The sequence below is a fragment of the Anabrus simplex genome, chromosome 13 (assembly GCF_040414725.1).
Source record: "Anabrus simplex isolate iqAnaSimp1 chromosome 13, ASM4041472v1, whole genome shotgun sequence".
Lineage (NCBI taxonomy): Eukaryota > Metazoa > Arthropoda > Insecta > Orthoptera > Tettigoniidae > Anabrus > Anabrus simplex.
This window is the reverse complement of record NC_090277.1, coordinates 102,451,641-102,475,707: the sequence shown is the minus strand read 5'-3', so window position 1 is coordinate 102,475,707 and position 24,067 is coordinate 102,451,641. Positions and strand designations below refer to the sequence as shown.

At 41.7% G+C, this 24,067-nt stretch overlaps 1 protein-coding gene across 20 annotated transcripts in view; it reads right to left on the bottom strand.

The window, feature by feature from the left end:
* The window catches only part of LOC136885088 (ensconsin), a 762,268-nt gene that overhangs the window by 166,806 nt on the left and 571,395 nt on the right, over positions 1-24,067 (bottom strand). For 9 of the 20 annotated variants that reach the window (XM_068230157.1, XM_067157513.2, XM_067157517.2 and 6 more), the window contains 2 exons: positions 14,657-14,734; positions 1,987-2,055 (listed from right to left, as the gene is read on the bottom strand). The exons of 5 other annotated variants lie outside the window; for them this stretch is intronic. In XM_068230157.1, coding sequence (XP_068086258.1) covers positions 1,987-2,055; positions 14,657-14,734 — 147 coding nt within the window. The remainder of the gene's footprint in view (positions 1-1,986; positions 2,056-14,656; positions 14,735-24,067) is intronic. 6 more of the 20 variants (XM_068230158.1, XM_067157519.2, XM_067157524.2 and 3 more) reach the window with 2 other exon arrangements.

Here is a 24,067-nt window from a genome sequence, read left to right as displayed (position 1 = left end):
GAGAAACATCCAGCATCAGAAAATAAGATCTTTCATTGCCGAGAGCTTCGTGGGAAAGGGTTACATCGTTTGTGACGAGGTTCACGGCGAGTCAACGAACGGTAGAACCAGAAGAATCGACATGATAGCCTTTAAAACACGACAGCAAGTAAGGTTACACAATCGACCTAACAGAATGGAGCATCACACCCGCCAGACTGAAGAAAGGAACACCTGCAATGGAATTCTACAGGAGCACGTATCAATTAGAAGAGATCAGAGTTTAATGGTATGATACGTAGGTTCTTACGTACACTTCTGGGACATATTCGGGTTACAAAAGTCCAGAATCTATCGCTACTTTATGGGGCTCTTTGTCTATTTTAAAATAGCATCTATATGTCTTCTATACCCCTTTCTTATTCCCGGTAATATTTCAATACTGAGTGCACCGTTCTTCGTTTTCTTGTTACAAGCCTATCTCCACCAATGTTTAAATGTTGTAATAGTATTTCATTTTTTATAGTTATTTATGAGATGATTTTTAACATTATACCTTCACATTTAAATGTTTCGTCCTTGTGGCAGTTCAGACTGTCCGGAAAGTCACTGAGTTTCTCAATAAATATATAAATCATTGTGGCGGAAGTTCGTTGATACCCATGTTCCTTGTATGTTGAATGACGCAAGTCAACTCTAAAAATGATGGCTACAAACTAATTCATGTTCATGATCGATCGGACATACTACAAAGCTAATGTAAAAATATTCATTGGAAAGGTTTAGTATTTAATCTGAATATATCTCAATTAACGCTCAGGGTCAAAAACAAATAAGAAATTAGTACTGGCTAAAATAAAGGTAGCTTGGAAGAAATGTGGGTTCGATTCCCCATCATCAAGAAGACGACAAATTTCGAAACAAGACCTCCACTTTTGGAGATGCACATAGCCCTAAGATTCACTCAGTCTCCACGACACTTGCCATGTAAGGGGAACAATGACTGACTTTCTTATGCTTAGCAGAGACTTTTCTACGGTCATTGAAGCCATAGAGACTTATTTTTGATTTTGACCGGGGGTTTAAGGCCCCGTGCCCTCTTCATGAGCAAAAATCGAACAGAGAACCGACCAGGATTCGAGCCTCGGCCATCCGCGCGGAAAGCCACTACGCTATTCACGCACATAACAGGGAAAGTTCTGAAAGAGAGTAATCAGCTTACGATATTGAGATGCCAGCTTTGAAGCATAGGTAGGGAAGGAGGAAGTCGGATCATTTTAAAGGAAATACGGCAATTCTCACTCTACTACCGTTAAAATATTTAAATACGTATGAACAGACATTTCTATTATGCCATGAAAGAGTGTGGGAATGTTTGTGCTGAAGAAATGATTTAGTATAGGAGACGATATTAAAATAAATGTCGTGGAACCATGTTGAGAGAGAGCATGTTATTCTGTCTAGTTGGATCAACGAATGTTGAAAAAAGGAAGTAGAATAAGCACGGCGCCGTGTACTGAACCAAGTTGTCGTTAAAATGACGGTAAGTTCAAGATCTGTACCACCTAACTTAATCCGAGAATAATGATGTATTTTCTGAAGTTTATATGGCAAAGAAAAGAGATTGCATGGACTATCCATACGGCGTATCTTATATCAAAATACACTGTATGTTCTGCTATGCAACATGGCTCCGTGCAAGCTACTTCATGTATACAAGCGAATACAGAAAATAAATGGACGAAACACTGCCTCGGGCAGCTGAAGCCAGTTATCGCCATTTTGGTAGTCTGCCCCCTTTCCTATGTCATCAATAATACCGAAGCCAATTTGGCGATAGTTATACAAGCGAGAGCCTAAAGAGGGTTTAGATACGCACTACCAAAATAGTGAGACTGACTCCAAAACTTCTATTCACTTCCTGTGATCGCTTATGCAATGCAAGAATGTCAAGTCACCCTTGGCGTGTTAACATAGTGGTCACTCCAAACACTGTTAGCTGACTACCTGGATCCTCGAACGAGGGGTCTGCAGTCTGACCATCATCATCCCCAGGAGCTAATGAGTTGCGAGCATCTGGCGGGTAGAAACAAGGACATGAGTTAATTGATCATCTCTGCAGGGGTGCACAATACAGAACATTCATGTACACTAGTTCATACAGAAATGGAATGTCAAACGCAAGTGGTACAAATTATCCTACACAGCGTATATTGAACAAGACTGCAGCTCTAAACAAGTGAATATTGTTTACGAGGGTAGTTCATAAATGATCGGCATCCCACTTGCGAGAGGCACACGAAGGTCTGATGGCAAAATATGAGCATTATAATGTACTCTCTACCCGTGCCTGCCATCTGTAGAACAGATTTCAGACAGCAGAGTAGAGATTATGCTGTATGCTGTAATTGTATAACAACTCTACACGACTTGTGACACAAAGGTAAGCACCAAATGAGCGTAGGAAGGGGAAGATACATTTTCTCCCAGACAAAACGTATAGGACAAAATAAATAATACTTAGTCTAGTAATAGTGAAATAACTGTAAGAAGGAGAATGTAACGCACGTAGGCTCTCTGTCTAGTTTCAGGGGATACGAGTATTCTATTCCAAAAATTATGCCTGTTGTTTATACACCAGTTCGCAGTGTTTTATGGAGAAATAACATCAGCGAAGAAGATACCGTACCATGTGGATGTTCACCATTTCATGAAAAGATGGTGATATGGTTTTAAAAAAACTGAACTCGCGTGCTTTAAAGCACATCAGTGACAACAAACTGCAGCCAACAATTGTGAGTAGTGTGGCATGCGTCAAGAAAATATGTCCGAAGAATTGTATTTTTATTTGTCACGTTGGTACTATGCAGCCTAAATATCATCACTTAGCAATAGCGGCCGCTTCTTATTACCCTAATGTTCTGTAGCACACCGATCATTCTATCTTACAAAACACAATGTTATTCCCTTCATTCTATGAGCCATTTATTTTCAAAAGAAGAAACAGAAATTTCTTAAGTCTGGCTTGGCTTCGGATCACAAGGAATTAGCCGCACCACTGCGTGCTGAAATTCTGAAGAGAAGCTATGATTTCACGCAGGGTTCCTCCCACTGCGTATGTGCACCAAGTGAGGCGATAAGTCACATGTTGTGCTACTAGACTTGCAGCACCTCATGACAACTGCTGAACCGGAAAATTATGGTCTTCCCTCAACAGAATCAAGACCTTTCTTCAAAACGTCATGCCACAGCAATGGCTTAGTGCTCTCGCTCTGAACCGATAAGAATATGGCTGCTAACGCCGAGGGGTCATCGATAAGTTTTGCGGCAGAAAACAGCGAAGTATGGACTTCATTTTCATAAGCACTATATATTATATTTCGATGAGTTTATTCATTGTTTGTTCGGTGTAGCACACAGATGAATTTTAGCACGAGCTGCCAGTGGGCCTCAAGTACTGCTTGTTGAAACGAACATGAGATATACCTGGTGCGTAGTTAGCAATCTGATCTACTAGAGTCTAACAATACGTTGTTTATTAGGATGATAGTTCTCCTAACGCACGAACGTCTTCGAATCAATCAAAACAAAGAAGCCTGACTCACATGAATTTATGCTTCTCTATCTTAGCTACCGCATTCATCATTATCATTTATGAACGACCATCGTATGTCTTTAGATAAAGGACACAATTTTTTTAATTCCACGTATGCGTATTAGTAATATTTTAACAACACAAAACTCAAGAGCCAACACTCATACTTTGTTACTACCAAGACTGTTATTTCAACGAACTAAAAAACACAACGCTCACTAGCAGTTTAGTGTACTAAGGGTTAAATGTGGAGAAAATGTGGATATTGAAAAACATGGATCAATATTGCTTTTGGGCTTCTACCGTGTCAGAAAACAAGGGAAAATTCTTCACGTTTCGCAGAGAACTTCCGAATAAAATCTCGCCTGTTCACGAGCAAGACTTCTCTTACGCGGAGAAAAGTTCTCTGCGAAACTTAAAGAATTTCATCTTGCTTTCTAACACAGCAAAAGCCAAAAGCTTATTATCATGTCTACAATTACAGGCCGTGAAAGCATCAATCTAAATATGAATGTATATATTGTTTGTCGAAGAGGTCTGTGGAAAGCCCCAGAGAACACATTCAGAATATCGGTTGAGAAGTGCAAAACAAACTGAACTGACAATTAGCGAGTCATTTATTTTCAATCTCGTGGCATATTACTAAACGTATTTTAAACATTGTTCTTGTCATACCGTCGAAAGTCGAGCATGATGCTGAAGGGAGGGGTTGAGTTTACAGTATCTGAGAGCTGTTCCTAGATACAAGATTCCTTCAAATGAAATAAAACTTGTTCTTCCCGTCAACACGATCGTATACTTATAAAGACATTAACTGTTGACGGATTACGTTTGTGAGGTGTGGATCAATATTGTCCCAATAATTACCTTCAGCTGTAGATAATCACAGCTTCTTTCCCTTTGGAAATCACAATAGTACTAAGTGTTCTCTGAGAGAGATGTCGATACCCGTCTTAATAAATAATCGGGTCAGCAAGTTTCAAAATCGACGCCTAAATCAGTCTATTCACGAAGATTTTTACCTCTGAATCCCCAAATTATTATTCATTCTTTATATAAAAAACAAAAACGTCCTCCTTCCTGCCTTATTACCTTCCTTATTGGGGCCCGGCAAATGTGATTTGGCCAAGTTTTACTTCCGGATGCCCTTCCTTGACGTCAACCGTAGGAGGAGGGATTTATTCGCAATCGAGTGTCTCTGTGGTGGTTGGTAGTGTGATGTGCTGTATGTAAACGAAGGTACGTATTAAGACGAACACTCAGTCCTCGAGTCAGAGGAATTAAGCAAACATAGTTTAAAAATACCCCACCCAACCGAGAATCGAACCAGGAGCCCCAGTACGCTAACCATTCGGCCAAGGAGCCAGACAACCAACACCTAACATATTGGCCATTTTTCAGGTGAGGATACAGAGGGGAAGTCACGAACACTTTCTCCCAAAATCCTTATGGCAAGAAACAAGTTATTTGAAAGTGATTCATTGAATTGCACATGCACTTTGTTGTATGATGTGTGTAACTATACTGACACGTTACGTGTTATTTTAATATCATGCTGTTACTGATTGATTTTCATACTGCAATTGCATATTGCAACTTTATAAGACGCTTTGTCGTACTGTAAGATTATTTTCGAGTACACGAATTTATTATATCAATGTACGAACATTGAACTGCAAGATATAAATATTGTTTAATTTTGGGCCCGGTCTAGAAAGCCAAAAATAACGGCCGAGAGGATTCATCGTGCTGACCACACGACACCTCGTAATCTGCAGGCCTACGGGCTGAGCAGCGGTCGCTTGGTAGGCCAAGGCCTTTCAAGGGCTGTAGTGCCATGGGGTTTGGTTTGGTTTTAATTTTGGACTATTTTCGACGTTTCAAACTGAGGTAATACGTACACTATTGAGCTAAATATTGAGAAGCGATTTTCTTTGACAAATGTTTGATGATTTTTTTATTGAACAAATTGTGCGCTTGGATCTGTTGTATTAACGAATCTCGGCGCAATTTTCATTTTAAAAAAATGGTTTTCAACAACATTTGTTACTTTCATTTTGATGTCTTCAGCTATCACGTCACGCAGTATGCATTGTGTAGACTACGTTTCAATACAGGGTTCAAAATGGAACCTGGAATCGAATGCTTTACTTTCCTTCGATACCATCAATTATAACTGCCTGACACATGAATAAAACGGTATGAGTATTTAAAATAGTTGGTATGTTCCAACATCGCAATACTAAATTGTGACGGAATCATGAACTCCGTCCCCCAAATCAAAAGCTGGGATCCGCACTTATGACCGCCTTACATCAACCAATATTGAGTTTGACGTTGTAGGATACCTCAATTACGAAAAAACTAAAACTAAACTCACGAGTATAGAGATTTATGTCGAGCACACTTACTACTCAGGGGCTGCCTGGCCGAGGCGGTAAAGGCGTCCTCGGTTCGCCCGGAAGGACGTGGGTTCGAATCCCCGTCAGGAAGTCGTAAAATTTAAGAAACGAGATTTCCACTTCCGGAGGTGCACATGGCCCTGAGGTTCACTCAGCCTACACCAAAAATGAGTACCAGGTTAATTCCTGGGGGCAAAGGCAGCCGAGCTAACCACTCTACCCCATCAAGTGCCGAGGTCACGGATAGTGGAAGCCTTTACCTTCCACCCCTCCAAGGGTGTTCAAGGCCTGTACGGAGATGACTATGTTAGCCGTAAGATGTTTCTGGGGCATTAAAACTCGTCAATGATACAGTTCAAGAAAGACTTTTGGCAGAGATTTTATGTGTGTAGTTTTACCTTCGTGTTCAAAAAACAGCGCAATCGAGCAGAGCGTTTTACAGAAATGGATGGGGTAAGAAAAATTTTGACATTCAACAAATTAATTTACTGAAACAACCAAAACTTACCTACGACTGTCGACCAGAGCATTAATCCGTTTTACTCAGATACAAAAAAGTAATTCAGCGATGCAGTAGGAATGATTGTGCACTTCAGACACACATGCGGGTTGTACAATTACAAAACGATAATGAGAAGAAAAGAAGACATCAAGGATATCATACACAGATTCTAAAAAAACACCAACGTGAAAGTGAACGGTATGCAATTTAAACAATATAAAAGATCTTGGAGGAATTTGGAGGATAATTTTAAGACTGCCTCCTTAGCTCAGAACTGTGACGGCCAATATGTCCAGCTGATCTTGGTTGCTGTGTACACTGTCCTTGGACATCTCTTAACACCACTGAGGGCTAACTTCTTTCAGCATGGGGTTTAAATTATAGTTAAAATATGTTTCGCGGCCCGGAATACATACGTTTCATTCTCAAACCCATAGCGACCAAGCAGTGTACTTTTAGGAGTTCCGCCGCCTGCTCAATTGAGGTGAAGGAGTGACTGCTATGGATTGTTTTTATAGGACTAGTTGAGGAGGGTTTCGCTACTTTTCGTTGAGAAGGTGGAGGAGGAGGACGTCACGTATGTGGACTTATCCCTAGGTCTACAAACGAAGACTGTCTAGTACATCCACACATATATGTGAAATCACAGCGAAGGAGGAGGACACAAATGTGTATGGATGGACTAGACACACTTTGTATGTAGACCTATGGATGAGCCCACATACGTCGGTTCTTCTCCTCTTCCTAAATGAAGAAGTAACAGAACCCTCCTCAGAGTCTGCCCCATGAAAAAAATCTACAGCAGCCACCACCACCACCTCCTCCTCAACTGAGCAGGCCGCAGAACTTCAAAAATACACCACTAACCGATATCTAGGTGAAGGGAGAATAGCTGTTCTGGTGCCGGCTCCTGTAGTCGAGTGATTCGTGTACTACTTTTTAAGTAATAAAATCGTGGTTTAGATCCCGGCCGACGTCGCTGGTTTTCTTGAAACGTTGAACTTCATAGCACGCCATGCCGTTATATCGGCATGTAAAACAATCCTGGTGAACCTATTTGGCGTTCACTCTGCTAACTTCTCTCGGCATTCTCATCTGCCAACGTAGAATTTCGGTTTCGGTATTAGGAGCGTTGACTGTAGTTAACTACAGTGGCGCGAGCTGTTAGGTAGAGCAGAGAATGACACGCCCAACGGGCGTTAGTTCAGAGACTTTCATTTCAGCAGCTGAGATCATATTTTATTATTTCGATTAAAACTGAAATAGATATTTCTGTAAAACATAACTGGATAAATAAAGTGCTTCCAGAGGTAGACGTTATTAATAGCACAGCTGAGTGAGGAGAATGAAAATGACACCATACTATCTGTTGAACGTCAAGTTTCGGTAATAACGTACCTGTAACTTTCTAAGTTACCCTGCGGGCCGTGGGCAGAATGAGGCCTGCAGGCTGCCACACTGTTCCACACCAGACATGTACAAAACGTGACTCTGAGAGCAAGAGTGGATAATGAGGCTCTTGCCTGTTGCTCCAAACTCACGACCTCACTCGTAACTGTCCACTATCGCTTCACTCAAACACTCCTCACTTCGCTGGTTTCTGTTTTCATTTCTTTAGTTCTACACTGAAGAAAATGGAAATTGCAACACCCAGAAAGAGTGGCACTACATTGCTGCAATTGAACATGCATGACGAGTGTTCGGTTGTGATTCGATGATTAGACTTTCAGGTCCCTCTGACCACAAGTTTGGACAACAATCAATACAGGATGTGCCCACCACGAGCTGCATTACATTGATGAATTCGTCGAGGCATGGAGTCAATAAGGCCCTGGATTACTTCCTGAGGAATTGTGGCCCATGCTTGCTGCAATGCACGGGTCAGTTGTTCCAGAATTGTGGGTGGCTGAGGACGGTTGGCCAGTTGTCGACCCATCATGTCCCACACATGCTCAATAGGACTGAGGTCCGGGGATCTGGCGGGCCATTCTAAGGTTGTGATGTCGTGGAGAGCTTCTCTGGAGATGCGTGCAGTGTGAACCCGAGCATTGTCCTGCTGAAACATCCCATTAGCAATGTTCGCCATCATAGGGACAACCACTGGATTCAGTACCCTATCAATGTACTGTCGAGCAGTCATAGTGCCCTCAACAATCACTAATTGTGATTTCACATTAAAGCCAATAGCTCCCCAGACCATAATGCTTGGTGTTGGCCCTGTGTGCCTCTCGACAATAAGATCTGGGCGGCCCCTCTCCTAGGTACGTCGGCGCACACGATTCCGGCGATATCTGCGGGCAAGACAGAAGCGCGATTCATCACTAAAGACGACCCTATGCCATTCGTCGACCCACGTAGATCTTTCTCGACACCAGGTCAGCCTTACACGTCGCTGTTGTGGGGTCAATGGAACACCTTCTGCAGGGACACGGGCTTGCAGGCCAGCTGCACGCAGGCGATTACCAACTGTTTGTTGTGTAACGTGGGGTGTCACAGCTGCTCGAATTTTCGCTGCTGTTGCAAGGGGTTCCATCCGGGCCATCCGAATGATGCGGTGATCCTCTCCCACAGTTGTCTGTCGCGCTGGGCCTGTGCCAGGTCTACGAGTGTGGGTACCTTCATTTGACCACTGCTATCATACACGTTGTACCGTAGATGCCTGTCGGCCAACACGTGCAGCGACAGTCCTTAGCGATAATCTAGCCTCACACAGCCTAATTATCCGAGCCCACTCAAACGGCGAGAGTTGTTGATAGCGTGCTCTTCTCTGTCGTCGAGGCATGTTTGACGGGGAACACTTCATTGCACACACTGCAAGTCAACTACGCTACACCAGAGTCCGTATACTGGAGTTGATTCCTCCGCGAACAATCATGTGGGGAGACTTGTAGCAACAATCCAATGGGTCTGAAACTTTGATCGTTTACATACCTACACGGCATCGTTCCATATCTTGAAAACCAATACAAACGACCAATGCCTTCATGGTGTTGCGATTTCCATTTTCAAGTGTATAAAATCAGACATTACAACTGAAACCCTTATTATGCTTTTGGACGGAAACTCTCTATCTGAAATTTGTGTCATTGGTTGAACGCCTGAAGTTTCATTAATTGCCATTAAAGACGCGAGAATAACCCTGCTCTGGGTTAGTCCCATAAGAGCAATGTATAGCACTCACTCCTCTTCAGTTGAGCAGCCCGCAGAGCTCTCAGCGGTGGGGAGTGATCAGTATTGCATTTACTGAACTATCACTTATGTGGTGACAGCTAGTTTCAAATGAACATCTGCCCGCTACCTAGTGCACATTTCCTGTACCGAGTGCTCGCTAATGTACGCGTGATCTACTTTCTGCCTGGGGAGGTGAACCCCTATTCCTTCTCTCAGTTGTTTGTGGAGAGTCGTGCTGTAAATATGTCTGTAGCCATGGTGCCCAACGAGGTGGAGATGATGGACCCTGATCTATCAGGAGCGATTTCATACGACCCCGGCTAGTGCCAATGGGGGATTTTTTAAACCCAAGCAGTCCAGGAGATAATAATCATGTTATATTACACATCTTTAAGGAGCTGCGTATAAGCAAGTTTGAAGAAAATAATTTCTACAGTGGTGTATGTGAACTGTTTTGAGTGCAAGTGTGCAATTCATTAAAAAATGGCGTTGTTTCCAGCTTTAATTTTATAAAGTGCAAACTGGAATAGTAAAGACGGCTCTAGGGACTTGTGTGTGCGTGATTTCAACGTCTGTCATACTACTTGTAGTGGAATGTTTAAGTTATATTTTGCAAATTACGTGTGGATTTCTATGCGATTGATTGTAATTATTATGCCACCAAACACTTCTTTCCTCATCGTGTAACCCTCTGTTTTGGTATACTTTCTTGTAATATTCTGTTTTCATATCATTCTTTAGTTGTAATCTGTTATGCATCGCGCATTTTCATATAATTTCGCTGCTGTGTTATTGTCAGCAGCACTGCCACCGAGATATTGCAATGTATTAGTTAATATGTGATAATTACACTAAGCACACATACTTTGATGAGAGCCTCCAAGCTAACATTCTAGTGACAGCATCTGAACTAGGAACGTTAGCCATCCGCCAGGTTCAATGCGATGGATGGGATGTGGAGCACGCATTTGTATTGGTCTTGGAGCAAGGCGTTTTGTGCTGTTCTGTTGTGTGTATTAAATCACGAAGTGTATTATGTTTTCTACCACCTGTCCCTTGGCACAGGTCATAATTTAAAAATAGCCTTCTCCGAAGTCCCACTCCCATTTACAGTTGTGACAGTATGTATGGTGCTACGTGCGTCTGGATGCTATGAAAAGTGCTACTTATAGGGCTGGTCGTGCTGTAATAGCACTTTCTGGCGCAGAGAGGAAAGGACTGGCAAAAACTACCTCAGTCCTCGTCCTGCCTAGTACGCCTCATTTTGGGCGTAACCACCGATTTTTGCTGTTTCTCTATAATGACACAGCTTTTGGCGATGTTGTTTGATGACCCAACCAGCTTTCGGGCTGATGACCTAACATATTATCCCAGCCTCTTCTTCCTAGCGTTATTCCCGCAGTGTACCGGGGTCCGCTTGGCAGCATATCCGTCTCCATTTGGCCCGATCCAAGACAACGTCAATAGTCTCCCTGATAGGATCCATTCACCGCTTCTTGGATCTAACACGCGGTCTCCGTCCACCAGGGTCAAGGCACATGGCTGTCCTTGCACTGAGTCGCCATTGCTGCGTACCACATGTCCATATCATCTATGCCTGGTTTACCGCACTTTCGCCCCAATCAGCGCAACTCCCATCCTTAGTCCAGCATCACTGTTCATGGAATGGTCATATCGCGTTAGTCCACGACACCACCGGAGCATTCGCATTTCCATCACGCGTAGAACATACTCGGGCTTCGCTGCTGCTGCCCAACAGAGAGCGACCGGCCGCACTACTGTACGATGTATTTATGATTCATATGTGTTAACTCAGTCAGCCCGTCAAGTCCAAACACAATGTCAAGAAAGAATCCTGGGTATAAAAGTTCCAGAACGAGAAGTGTTCAGCTAAAACAACAGACAGGCAGCGTACAGTTCTCATGGAAGAAAAATTAATGACACTGTTGTGAAAGATGCCTAAACGTCTCATTTTCGAACAATTTTCGAACGTCAACATGAGATGTATCATTTCTCAAAAATATGCCACAAATGTGTGCACAATGAAGGTGGGCAGTTTCTGCATCTCTGTTCATAACACTGGTAAGCAACAAATTTCAGTACTATGAATATTGAATTTTCACGACCGCATTGTAATCGAAACAGACTTTTAACGTTTTAGGTCGTGTTACGTACATGTAGTACGTGTTGAAGAGATGTTAAGTACAGAACAAAAATGGCCAGCCGGACACCAGTGGGATCCGAACACACGACCTAAAACGTTGAAAGTCTGTTTCGAAAACTTCAGTACTGTTGCATCACCGCCTCGGAACTCTGCCGACAAACGGCAACGACTATCGCGTTCGCCGATGAGGAAAAACACCGCGCGCCGGTTCTTAGACCAAATGCTCTCACTGTATTTTCTAGGTCATCCACAAATGCAATTTTTTTCCATCGACAATGTTTCAGTCCGTACGTCTCACCCTCTTCTCGTCTTTTCACAGCCAGTGTGAAGCCAAAATTAAGTATTGCTTTACTAAAGATAATAACAGACCACCAGTCCTCTCACCTTTCCTCAAGAGCGCAGCATACGGAACAAAACCACAAACAAAGTGAGTACATTTCAAACAAAATATTAGTAATTTAGAAGCAGATGCGCCATGATTTGTCAGATTTAACACAAGCTACAAAGAACAAGATTAGTGTCCAGTATATTCCAAACTTTTAAACATATTTTTGTTATGAAAAGTTGATGAAGATCTTCATTGATATTTTGACGTTAGTCTTCCACAGGATCAGACTGCAACATCAAACAAATGTAAAAACGGCAAGATAATCGAATGTGAAATGTTTGTTCGGTGTTAGGTTAATCCTGAAAGCCTAGAATAGCGTAAATTTACTTCAAAAAGAGAAGTAAATTAAACTCATGAATTTCAAAATGAACAGAGGCAGGCAATCATAATGCAATCACCTCACAATTTAACATGAACGAAACACCGTTAATTTCATTATTAGTAATATGCGGGTGAAGTTCTGCTCTCTAAATGTAAATTGAACAACAAGCTTTTCCACCTGTCATGATGTTGCAGTCTAACCTAAACTGTAAATCCTTGTCGAAGGATTTAGAAGAGTAAAGCAATATTTTGGATAAATGTCAAAGGACATTTAAAACCCCTGTTTGAAACTGAGATTACTAACTTGCCCCTGTTTATCATGGAGAGAACTGAATGTGAGAATTAAGTCTACGAAGGATCTTGTACTCATTTCCATGAAATGGAAGAGCACAGATTCATTACAATGTAGCAAACTCACTGAATGGAAGTGCGCTACTGTACCTCGATAGACAAGCACTTTGTTTTATATTGGAAGAATGGTCGTCAACGAATACAAACAGTCTCGCAAAATCAAATTACAGCACGTCCACCCAGGCTTCTATGCAAATGTACAAATTTCCGATACCAAATCGTGATCTGTTTCACGCTTTTTAGACGATACAGTGGATACACAGGCTTTCCGATGCTCATTTGCCTAAGCGAGAAGTCAAGATTACTTCATACTAATAATAATAATAATAATAATAATAATAATAATAATAATAATAAGATATGAATAATTATCATTAATATTGAAGTATTATTATTATTTTCCTACTGACGTTGTTTTCGTGGTCTCGAGCGACTCTAATCGAAGCAAAGAATAGGATTATACTGAAGAAGAGTAATATTTACTTTCGTATAAAATACTTTAGTGACGAGATATATCACAACGCCAAGGTTGCATATTTGCCTCTTACCCGGACGCCTCGAGTTCAATTCCTGGCTCGTCTACGGATTTTGATTATAGTGAAACAAGTGGAATGAAGCTCATTCATCCTAAAGTCAACTGAGGAGCCGATTGATATGAGAGGTACCGGACCCAGTCAAACAATATGACGGAAGAAACAGTGAACTGCTATATCGACCTGAATGGGGCACGAATTCAATTTTTTAAATTTTTGTTCCTTTGACTGGGTGACAAATTTAACGTCGGCAATATATTTTCTGACAATTTTAACAAATTTTATAAAACAAAAAAATATTAATATTCTTTTAAATAAAGTTAATAGTAAACGAACTTCAAAAGAAAGTGTGTGTTTTTACGTAATATCACGATCTCGTAGCCACAGGAAATGCAGTTTTACCCGGGATTCGAACTACAGTGCGTGCCTTTTCATTTGCAATGTCACGGGACTATGACGCCCCGCTGAACGAACTGCAAGAGTTCCTCAGCTAATAACCTTCTATAGTCTGCAATGAAACCGATATGTGGAAGAGAACCCCATATAAACTAGAATTAAGAGAGATCGATTGTAGTACTGTATTATATTACGCATGTTCGTAAGCGCATGTGTTTGGTTCATGCAATATATTAATGATTACGACGATGATGACTTCCTTTTTCCTTGCATATAAATCACATTCTTAACATTCGGCAACAGGTCACTGGTCTATTAAATTTCACTAGCGAACGTGTATGAACTACAAAAGCAAGTTTAATGGAGGGACGTCGCAGCGAAATTCCATTCACATTACGAAATATAGACCATTTCATTGCGTGGAAAATCTCCACACACATGTTCCCACAAATTATCCTCCCCGCTGTAAACAGGAGTCTAGTAATATTTCATGAAGATATCTGCTTCTAAAAAATGAGTGAACCTTTTTTCTAAAATACAACTTCGATCTAGGAAAGAAATTAAATTTCTTTTCCTCCAGCACGTTCGTTGTAGAAGCATTTAAAGGGACATTTCAATTTTTCTACTAGAGCAAAACACAAAAAGAGAACACAAGAAAAACAAACTAGATGCACTAACTCCGTGCTATCAAACTGACAAATACGACAAACAGTAACCATGCAATATACTTGAATAATACCACTTCAACGATATTAAGTTGCAGAACAAACACAAAAATAAAAGAAAAACACAATTTTTAAACCAACACTAGATTCAGGCAGACCATGCTTAAGCGGCACCATGCTTGGTTTTACCTGAGCTAACATTTTCATTGTGAAGGGACTCGGCCTCCTGGCCAACGTATGCAAACCAGTGAAGGGTACCAGGTGCCCCTGGACAAAGGATAACATCTTACAGAAGTCGCAATGGTGCTATGTTCATACTAACATAAAAACACTAGAATACACTTACTGAAGCGGCGAGTGACAATTTATAGAACTACAGATCCTACCTTATGGCATTAACGTCAGAGCAACGTACAATCGCGGGCAAAGAAAAAACTTACCACTCCACAGACTTTTTTCCATCCCTTCTTACCCTGCCAGGGCAAGCGTACGCCGCGCTGGTGTGTTGCCAACCATAGTGGCGTTTGAACCCTTGGGAGGCGGCGCGGCATAATGTAAAAATTATCAAAAACGTAGCGGCTTTTAATATTAAGAACATTTCTTAACAGAAAAACTACGAAAAACGTAAATTAAGCAATTTCTTCTATTGTGCCGAAAGTTGAAGGGCTAAAGGGCCCGAAAAGTTTTCAAATTGTGAGGAGTCTTGGATAGCTCTATCAAACTTTAAAAAAAAAACTCGAGAATCACTTCTGGCCTAGCTGCAGTTCTGGGAAAACAGTCTAAAATAGCTTGTTTCCTTACTCGTTTTCCGTTTGATTCAAATCCTAGTCAAAATAATTTATTAACATAATTATTTCTGTAATGTGTTCCTTGCTTCAATACCCTCAGGTGTTTATTGATTTTTTGAAAAATGTTCCCACCGAATGTAGTTAGTTATAAGGGCTTCAGTGAAACTCTGCACTGATTCACATTAGCGCTCGTAGTGGTAGAAAAAAGGGACTGCCTGGCCGAGGCGGTAAAGGCGTGCTCGGTTCGCCCGGAAGGACGTGCGTTCGAATCCCCGTCAGGAAGTCGTAAAATTTTTTAAAAAAAAGGAGATTTCCACCTCCAGAGGTGCACATGGAGCTGAGGTTCACTCAGCCTACACCAAAAATGAGTACCAGGTTAATTCCTGGGGTCAAAGGCGGTCGGGCATAGAGCTAACCACTCTACCCCATCAAGTGCCGAGGTTACGGATAGTGGAAGCCTTTACCTTCCACTCCTCCAAGGGCCTCGACAGAGATGACTTGCCTACTTTGTGGTAGAAAAAGGCGAACTGTTTTTTTTTTTTTGCTTTACGTCGCACCGACACGGATAGGTCTTATGGCGACGATGGGACAGGAAAGGGCTAGGAGTGGGAAGGAAGCGGCCGTGGGCTTAATTAAGGTACAGCCCCAGCATTTGCCTGGTGTGAAAATGGGGAAACCACGGAAAACCCTTTTTAGGGCTGCCGACAGTGGGGTTCGAACTTACTATCTCCCGAATACTGGATACTGGCCGCACTTAAGCGACTGCAGCTATCGAGCTCGGTAGGCGAACTGTTGAAGTAAGCGAACGGATAACTATGATTAAGAAAAGCATTGCAATTTTTAGGAATAGGTATATTCTCATACCTTATATTTTATTTACCTGATATGTTTTCAACATTGAGTTGCTTGCCTGAAGGGCTAGAACTGTTGATTTTTGCCATTTCTTTTCTGCTTTATCTTAGTAATAAAATCTTTGTTTACTGGTTCTTTCCTTGACTCTAAACCTTCAGACAGCAACACGCACCTCCTATGTAATCGAACAGCCAATCAGATCAAGCAAAAGAGAAGGAAATCCTGTTCTTTCAATATCACCTCAGTATGTTTTATATCTTGAGCGATAATGAGGAAGCAGGGTGTTCCACGCACAGGCATAAAATAGAGAATACCGCGAAGAACTGGCCAGATGATCGGGAAAACACAAACAGAAGAAATTTGACAATAGTATGTATGCGCTATATGTAGCGACATGAAATCGAAACTTTCCTTCCCGGCGAGAGTAAATTTCATTGAACTCTTATAAGTGTGTGTTATTTTCGCCGTAAGAAATTAACTAATTTTTAACATGGATATGTTTTTGGGCTGAGGCTCTCTATTTGGAATTAGCATCATTAGCTTTCCGACACCACTGTAACCATAGCAACCAATGTTCGTCTATGTTTCAGGTCAGTACCAGATAGAAGACGTTACCTTCTCGGTAGCCCGCCCTCCCCCTCAGGGAGGGGAATGAAAACTTTTCATGATGGTAGCGTCGTATTCTCACCGTGCGCTTTCTTCCTGTAACTAACAGCTAGAGAAAATCTCGTATCAAGTGAACCCCGTTATACTCCTCAGTCCAGAAATAAATTCTTTAACTGGCCGGAAAAGGAACCCAGAACCTTGTAAAAAGAGACAGATATGCTACCTCTACACCATGGGCTGGCTAATAATAATAATAATAATAATAATAATAATAATAAAGGCATAATAACCTTTACGGCTGAAGGAGATTCACAAGGATTTAGAAGAAGTGGGGATCAAGGAGGAAGATATACAGGAAAGAACAACCTTTAGGAAGAAAAGTGCGGGAATGAGGGATGCACCGGAGAAACTCGTCAAGTCACGGAACATCTCGGTAGAAGGGCGACAAAGAAGAAGTCAAAGACGTAACGACGTCCGGAAGGAGAGTATAGAAAAGGAACTCTGAGAGATAGAAAGTCTGGTGGGTTGTGTAAATATGGTCCATAGATGAAAATAAATAAATAAATAAATAAATAAATAAATAAATAAATAAATAAATAAATAAATTAATTAATTAATTAATTAAAAGTGCGGGTACTGGAAATAAAAATTATACGGAAAATACTCGGTCCGCTCAGAACTACACAGATCTGGAAATCAAGAAGTAATGATGAAACATAACGGAACATATAAAACAGATACAACGCGCAAGAAGCGATTGCTACTGTTTGAACATTTATACAGAATGGATGACAACAGCTTAACTAAACAGATTTTGAAATATCTTTGGAAGAAGTCAACAACAACCTGGATTCATGAAGTCGAGAAAGACCTGGAAAAAACAACATAAGGGAAGACGAGAAGAAGAAGAAGAAGAAGGAGAAAAATAGTTAAAAATGGAAGGATTGCAAAGTCGGGACGAAAAGAAAACAGTCTCGAAATGACCCGAGGAAAGGAAAAGGAGGCATAGTGAACAGATTAAGGAGTACTGGAAGAAGAAGCAGCAGAACAACAAGGGATGAAGCTTTGAATTTGTCACGTGGTCCCCTAATGGAGAAATATAATAATAATAATAATAATAATAATAATAATAATAATAATAATAATAATAATATATTTACGAGGTCTGGATTGTCTTTCATTTTCTCACAATCCATTAGTCTTACCATTCTTTTGAGGATACACATCTTTTTCGATTTATCGGAACTATCTCCCTTGTGAGTGGATTCCTGCATGTCGTACGAGGTTACTAAGAGGGGGAACAACCAAAAAATCTGTATTCGCTCTGTCGTCTTCTAAGCCCAAAAACATATGAGTATGAATGAATAGTAACCAGTATATTATCATAAACAATTACAACTGTTACAGCAGCACTGGCGACTACTCAGCGATTTGCGATCTACGTCGATTACACCATAAGAGGTAAGTGCTGTTTATAGATTTTGTAAGTTCATTAGAATGATTACTTACGTAGCGGAATTTTGTATAACCCGCGGCGCTTTCTCGTCTTTCCATGTTGGCAGTAATGTTTATCCATACATTAGCAGTATTGCTGACAGGCTTTGGTTGACAGAACTGGCCCGTGACAGACTATGGCTGTTATTTGACCACTAACACAAAAAGAAAAAAGCTGGCAAAGCAGTTCATGTTTATTGCAAAACTGTCAGATAATCCCGTACGTTGCTGGGGCCAGTGTATTAGCGAGCATAAAGCATACGGAACAACATGAACAGCACGAAAAGAAAAGCTATATAATAGTGAAAAGTGATACTGGGGACGAGTATATAGCAAGCTATATATTTTTTAAAAATGAGCAGAAATACTTCAAATATGGACTTTGTTCTGCAAATCCCATGACATTAAATTTCAAATTATTCGTATCAATTGACTGCGAACATTAAACCAAAAGTGTTAAACCTCCGTAAATATCCCGAATTTAACAACAACAACAACAATAATGATAATAATAATAATTATATGATTACTTTTACGTCCCACTAACCACTTTTTTGACGATTTTCGGAAACATCGGAATTTTGCCCGTGCCAGTAAATCTACCGACACGAGGCTGACGTTTTTGAACACCTTCAAATATCAACGGACTGAGCCAGAATCAAACCTGCCAAGTTGGAGTCAAAGGGCCAGCTCCTCAACCGTCTTAGCCACTCAGCCCGGCTCCTGAATTTAACAATGTTGTAAAATGTTCATTAATTTCTTCTGATATGTACTATATTGTCATAAAGCATTTCTTTGCCCCTTGCGAACATCAGTAATTTGTAAAACCACAGCGGTGGTTCGTATTCATTCCCACTTCCATTCTTCGACAGGCATTGACGACTCTCCTCATTTCTTTTAAAAATATGATTACGCTAATTTTGAATCTTATTCTTTATGAACTTCAAACCAGCCTCTGCGTAAATATGCTTTTTTTAAAATTCATTTGTTCACACTTCTATTCTAACTTTATCTTCACAGGCATGGAAATGTTTCATACGATTTTATAAAGCCAGCTAAACACGTCTTTGGCAAGAAGCGAGTATCCATTTTAATATCATACTACGTCACCAGTCTAAGACCCTCCTGATGCGTGAGCAGATGTAAAGCAAAGCCTTTTTCAGAAGAGTACGCTTGGACCGTCACGTGTGGGACTTTTCTGCCTCATCCAAAGCCTGCTCGTAATACTGCTAGAACACTGTATGGTAGCCTGGAGAGAGGCCATACTTTCTATTTTCTGCTGAAAGTGACATATCTTTGGAATATAATTCCTTACAGTAGGAACATTTATTTCGGCAGTGACCAGTAATCAAAAGCAGACGATTTTGTTTTCTATTTCTAAACAGAGTCTCACATGAGCGAGAACTTTTATTTCGGCAATCATCGCAATCAAGTGTTCATTTCTCTAACAGTCGGTATAAAATACATGTTTTACATTTTTCGTATGGATATTCTTATTATCTGACAATACGTATTTATTAAAAATAAACGCTCGTGTCAATTTAGTTTCCTGCTATTTGACAGTAAGAAATGGCGCGTAGTGTGTACGCATAAAAATATAAACATTATAATTCCGCAACCTCATTGTTCATTCTCTCATTCTACTGTTCACGTTTAGCAAGGCGAGTGCCTAACTTGCAATAGAAGATCCCGTCTGCATAGGTTGTCCGCCAGAGTCCGTTTGTAACAAGCAGAAAAAGGGAAAATCTTTGTCCTCCGCAAGTTTTCTTGTCTTCTGACAGCGAATACACCCAAATTCACTCCACAAGATACATTAATAAACATTTCAGAGGTAGACAGGGTTGCTCCTGCACTCTTCACGTGTAGACAACCCGAAACACCGGACTCGTTGTCGCTCCGTTTCTGATCTCTACTGGGCAGCTCGAAGCTGTTAACTGATGGTGACGTAGAATGTGCTACAGAGTGTAACAATACATTTTGCTTTACGTCGCACAGACACAGATAGGTCTTACGGCGACGATGGGATGGGAAATGCCTGGGAATGGGAAGGAATGGGAAGGAAGCGGCAGTGGCCTTAATTAAGGTAATAATAATTTCTTGAGGCAAATTCTAGCCGGGTGCAGCCCTTGTGAGGCAGACCCTCCGATGAGGGTGGGCGGCATCTGCCATGTGTAGGTAACTGCGTGTTATTGTGGTGGAGGGTAGTGTTATGTGGGGTGTGTGAGTTGCAGGGGTGTTGGGGACAGTACAAACACCCGCCCCCGAGAGCCATTGGAATTAACCAATGAAGGTTAAAATCCCCGACCCGGCCACGAATCGAATCCGGGACCCTCTGAACCGAAGGCCAGCACGCTGTCCATTCAGCCATCAAGTCGGATCTTAATTAAGGTACAGCCCCAGCCAGCATTTGCCTGGTGTGAAAATGGGAAAGCACGGAAAACCATTTTCAGGGCTGCCCACCGTGGGGTTCGAACCCACATCTCCCGGATGCAAGCTGACAGCTGTGCGCCTCCAACCGCACGGCCAACTCGCCCGGTGAGTGTAACGATAAGGTATGACCAAACTTTCAGTGCACATTCCTCACACGTAGAAGAAAATATGTTATATGGACATAAGTCCGGAAACGCTTTATTTCCATGTTGAAACTAATTTTCTGCAACTCTACATAGGAAACAGACAGGAACAGAACGTACCAGTGTCGTGATGAGGATGAAACGATGATGAAGACGGCACATACACCTAGTCCCCGTGCCAGGTAAATTAGCTAATTATGGTTAAAATTACCGACCCTGCCGGGAATCGAACCCGGGACCCCTGTCACCAAAGGCCAGCACCGTAACCACTTAGCCATGGAGCCGGACATGAAATTACCAAAATGCCCTCCGTTGGCATTGATTCAACCCGCCATCGCATTGAATTCCGAATGCGCTGATGTAACCCCAGCAGGCGTGCAGCGATGTTTTGATGTTTCATTGCAATCGATGTCTTTGATACACCACGTTCCGTTCAAAACTGCAGCAACAATTTACTATTCTTTAACAACGTATATATTACTTTACGGGAAAATGACTGTTACAGATAACTTTAATGTCCTCATTGATCATCCTACGAAGTTTCACTACAATCGGTCTGGCCCAACTAATTATTGGTAAAATCATTTTCAACAATATATCGCTTCAAGGAAAAACAATTTGTTACGTATTTTGTTTCTTCTATTTTATGTTACAGTACATTGCGATTCTGCAGGAAACGTCTGCTTAACGTAAACTTATACGCATCAAATAGAGTAGTTACGCTTTCATCCGATATTTTCTCAATCTCCAACTGTTATACCTAACGAATAACATCTGTATGAAAATGTCTCATTTTTCCGCTGTGTTCCGCACTCGCTTACACAGCGCTCCGCCTGCTGAGGTACATTTAAAACATGGCGGCCTCCAAGATGGCACCATGATAGCAACTGCATGTAGGGGGGACCTCTAGACGTTCCTGCTAGAGATATCTGACTTCAGCTACGCCATCCTAACGTCTTGGAAGTCGAAGTGGCAGGCTATACGAATCCCCAACGAGCTGAAGACTACAGAAAGGACAGATGCAGTGTGGCGATCTTCGCGCCAGTTTTCACGGAAGGAAACCATAATTTTATGCAGGCCAACGATAGGTTTTGGAAGGTCTGCGCACTCGTACCTCCTAAGAAGAAGAGTAAACGAATCGAAAGAATCAAGATGAAGAGAAAAGTTATGCTGTTAATTCTGGTTTTATAACAAATAATGTTATTGGTCTTACGACCCAATAACTACTTTTACAGTTTTCGGAGACACCGAGGTGCCGAAATTTAGTCCCGCAGGAGTTCTTTTACGTGCCAGTAAATCCACCGACACGAGGCTGACGTATTTGAGCACCTTCAAATACCAACCGGACTGAGCCAGGATCGAACCTGCCAAGTTGGAGTTGCAAGGCCAGCGCCTCAATCGTCTCAGCCACTCAGCGCAGGAATTCTAGTGTTCACATAATCTCAAGATTTATCAAGGCTCCTTGAAATTATAAGGTCCTGGCTCTACTGCCCGTCTTCTATAACTTAGCACAGGGTTGACAGGAGAGAACGATTCCACTTATCATTTCCCCTTTCTGATTTTTATGCCTTCTGTTACTTCTCCCTTTCTTTCGTTGATACCTTCATCTTCGAATGATCGGCCCACTTCCCGTTTCCCTACCGAATAGAGCTCAAAGAGGATGCTTTCTAGTTGCAATTATCCTTTCCAAACTTCAGATGAGGATTAAAACATTTCAACAAACTAGGAATTAAACTCGTGGTGGTCTGAAAGTAAGAGGCAGAGATATTACCTCTACATCGCGGGGGTAACGTGTTAGGTCATCCACCTGAAGACTAATTGGCTCCTCAAACTGCACCGAGAAAGATGAGGTTATTGGGAAACAGCCAAAACTCCGAATTACGAAGTGTCTGTATAGAGGCCTTTCAGCACATTGCCATTTGTTTGCGCTGAGTTACATGGGGTCTCCAGTTCGGAGAACACTGCTTGCCCTCCAGGGTCTATGTTGGATGTCGTGACGAAACCTATCGACATAAATGTAACTTGTCGTGATTTGGGTAGCAATTTCTTAGATTACGAAACTGCTGAAATGTCCTCACGTACTAAATTAACACGGAGTGACGTTGGCTGAACGGTCAGCGTACTGGCCTTCGGTTCAGAGGGTCCCGGGTTCGATTCCCGGCCGGGTCGGGGATTTTAACCTTAATTGGTTGATTCCACTGGCCCGGGGGCTGGGTGTATGTGTTGTCTTCATCATCATTTCATCCTCATCACGACGCGCAGGTCGCCTACGGGGGTCAAATAGAAAGACCTGCACTTGGCGAGCCGAACCCGTCCTGGGATATCCCGGCACTGAAAGCCATACGACATTTCATTTCAACACGGAGTGAAAGCTTGAACACAACCGGATAAAGAAGGTGAAGGCGGCAGAATAACTGCCAACGAATTTAAATATCACACAAGTTACCAAAAGGCTATTTGGTATTCTGTCTGCACAGTGATGGTGGTGATTATTGTTTTAAGATGTACAACTGGGCAAACATCCTCAATTAACACGAATCTAAAGGGGGGAAGGGAAGCGGTCCCATCCTTTGAAGAATGAGGATGTCGGCAAAATTAAGGAAGGGTCACGAAAGGGCCTGAAAATGAAGGACACAGTAGTCCTGGCAAACCTAACACGAACGGTGTCAGAAGAAAACAAGAGTAGACCAAGGGTAATAATCCCCTCTGAATAAATTAAATGGAGAAAACGAAATTTAAAATGAAACAAAAATTATATAATTAAGCCGAAAAGGTCTCTAACGCATCAAATGGAAACGTAACAGAACACTTGAAATGTATATGCCCTTCATTAAACCACTCCAAAACAGAAAATGACTTGTTACAATTACGTCAGGCAAACCCATTTTTAAGTAAAAAAAATCCAGTGGGAAAAAATTCCGGTACCTCAGCGTCTCCAAAGACCGTAAAAGTAGCCACTGGGGGCGTAAAACCAATAACAATATTATCTATACATCTAAATGGGAATGTAAGCTCTCTCTGTGGATCAGTGGTCGAGTTTCGATCTCCGGATCCCAAGATAGCGGGTTCAAACTCGGCAGAGGTAGTCGGATTCTTAAAGGGCGAAAAAAATCCATTCGACACTCAATGTCGTACGATGTCGGCATGTGGAAGATCTCTGGTGACACATTCATTAAAAAAATTCATTAAAACTTAAACATAGTCGCCCAACCAGCGGGATCTGCATGTATCTCCAACACTTGTCCCACCTTTGCGTTGTTCGGGTTGCGGAAGATCTATCAAACCAG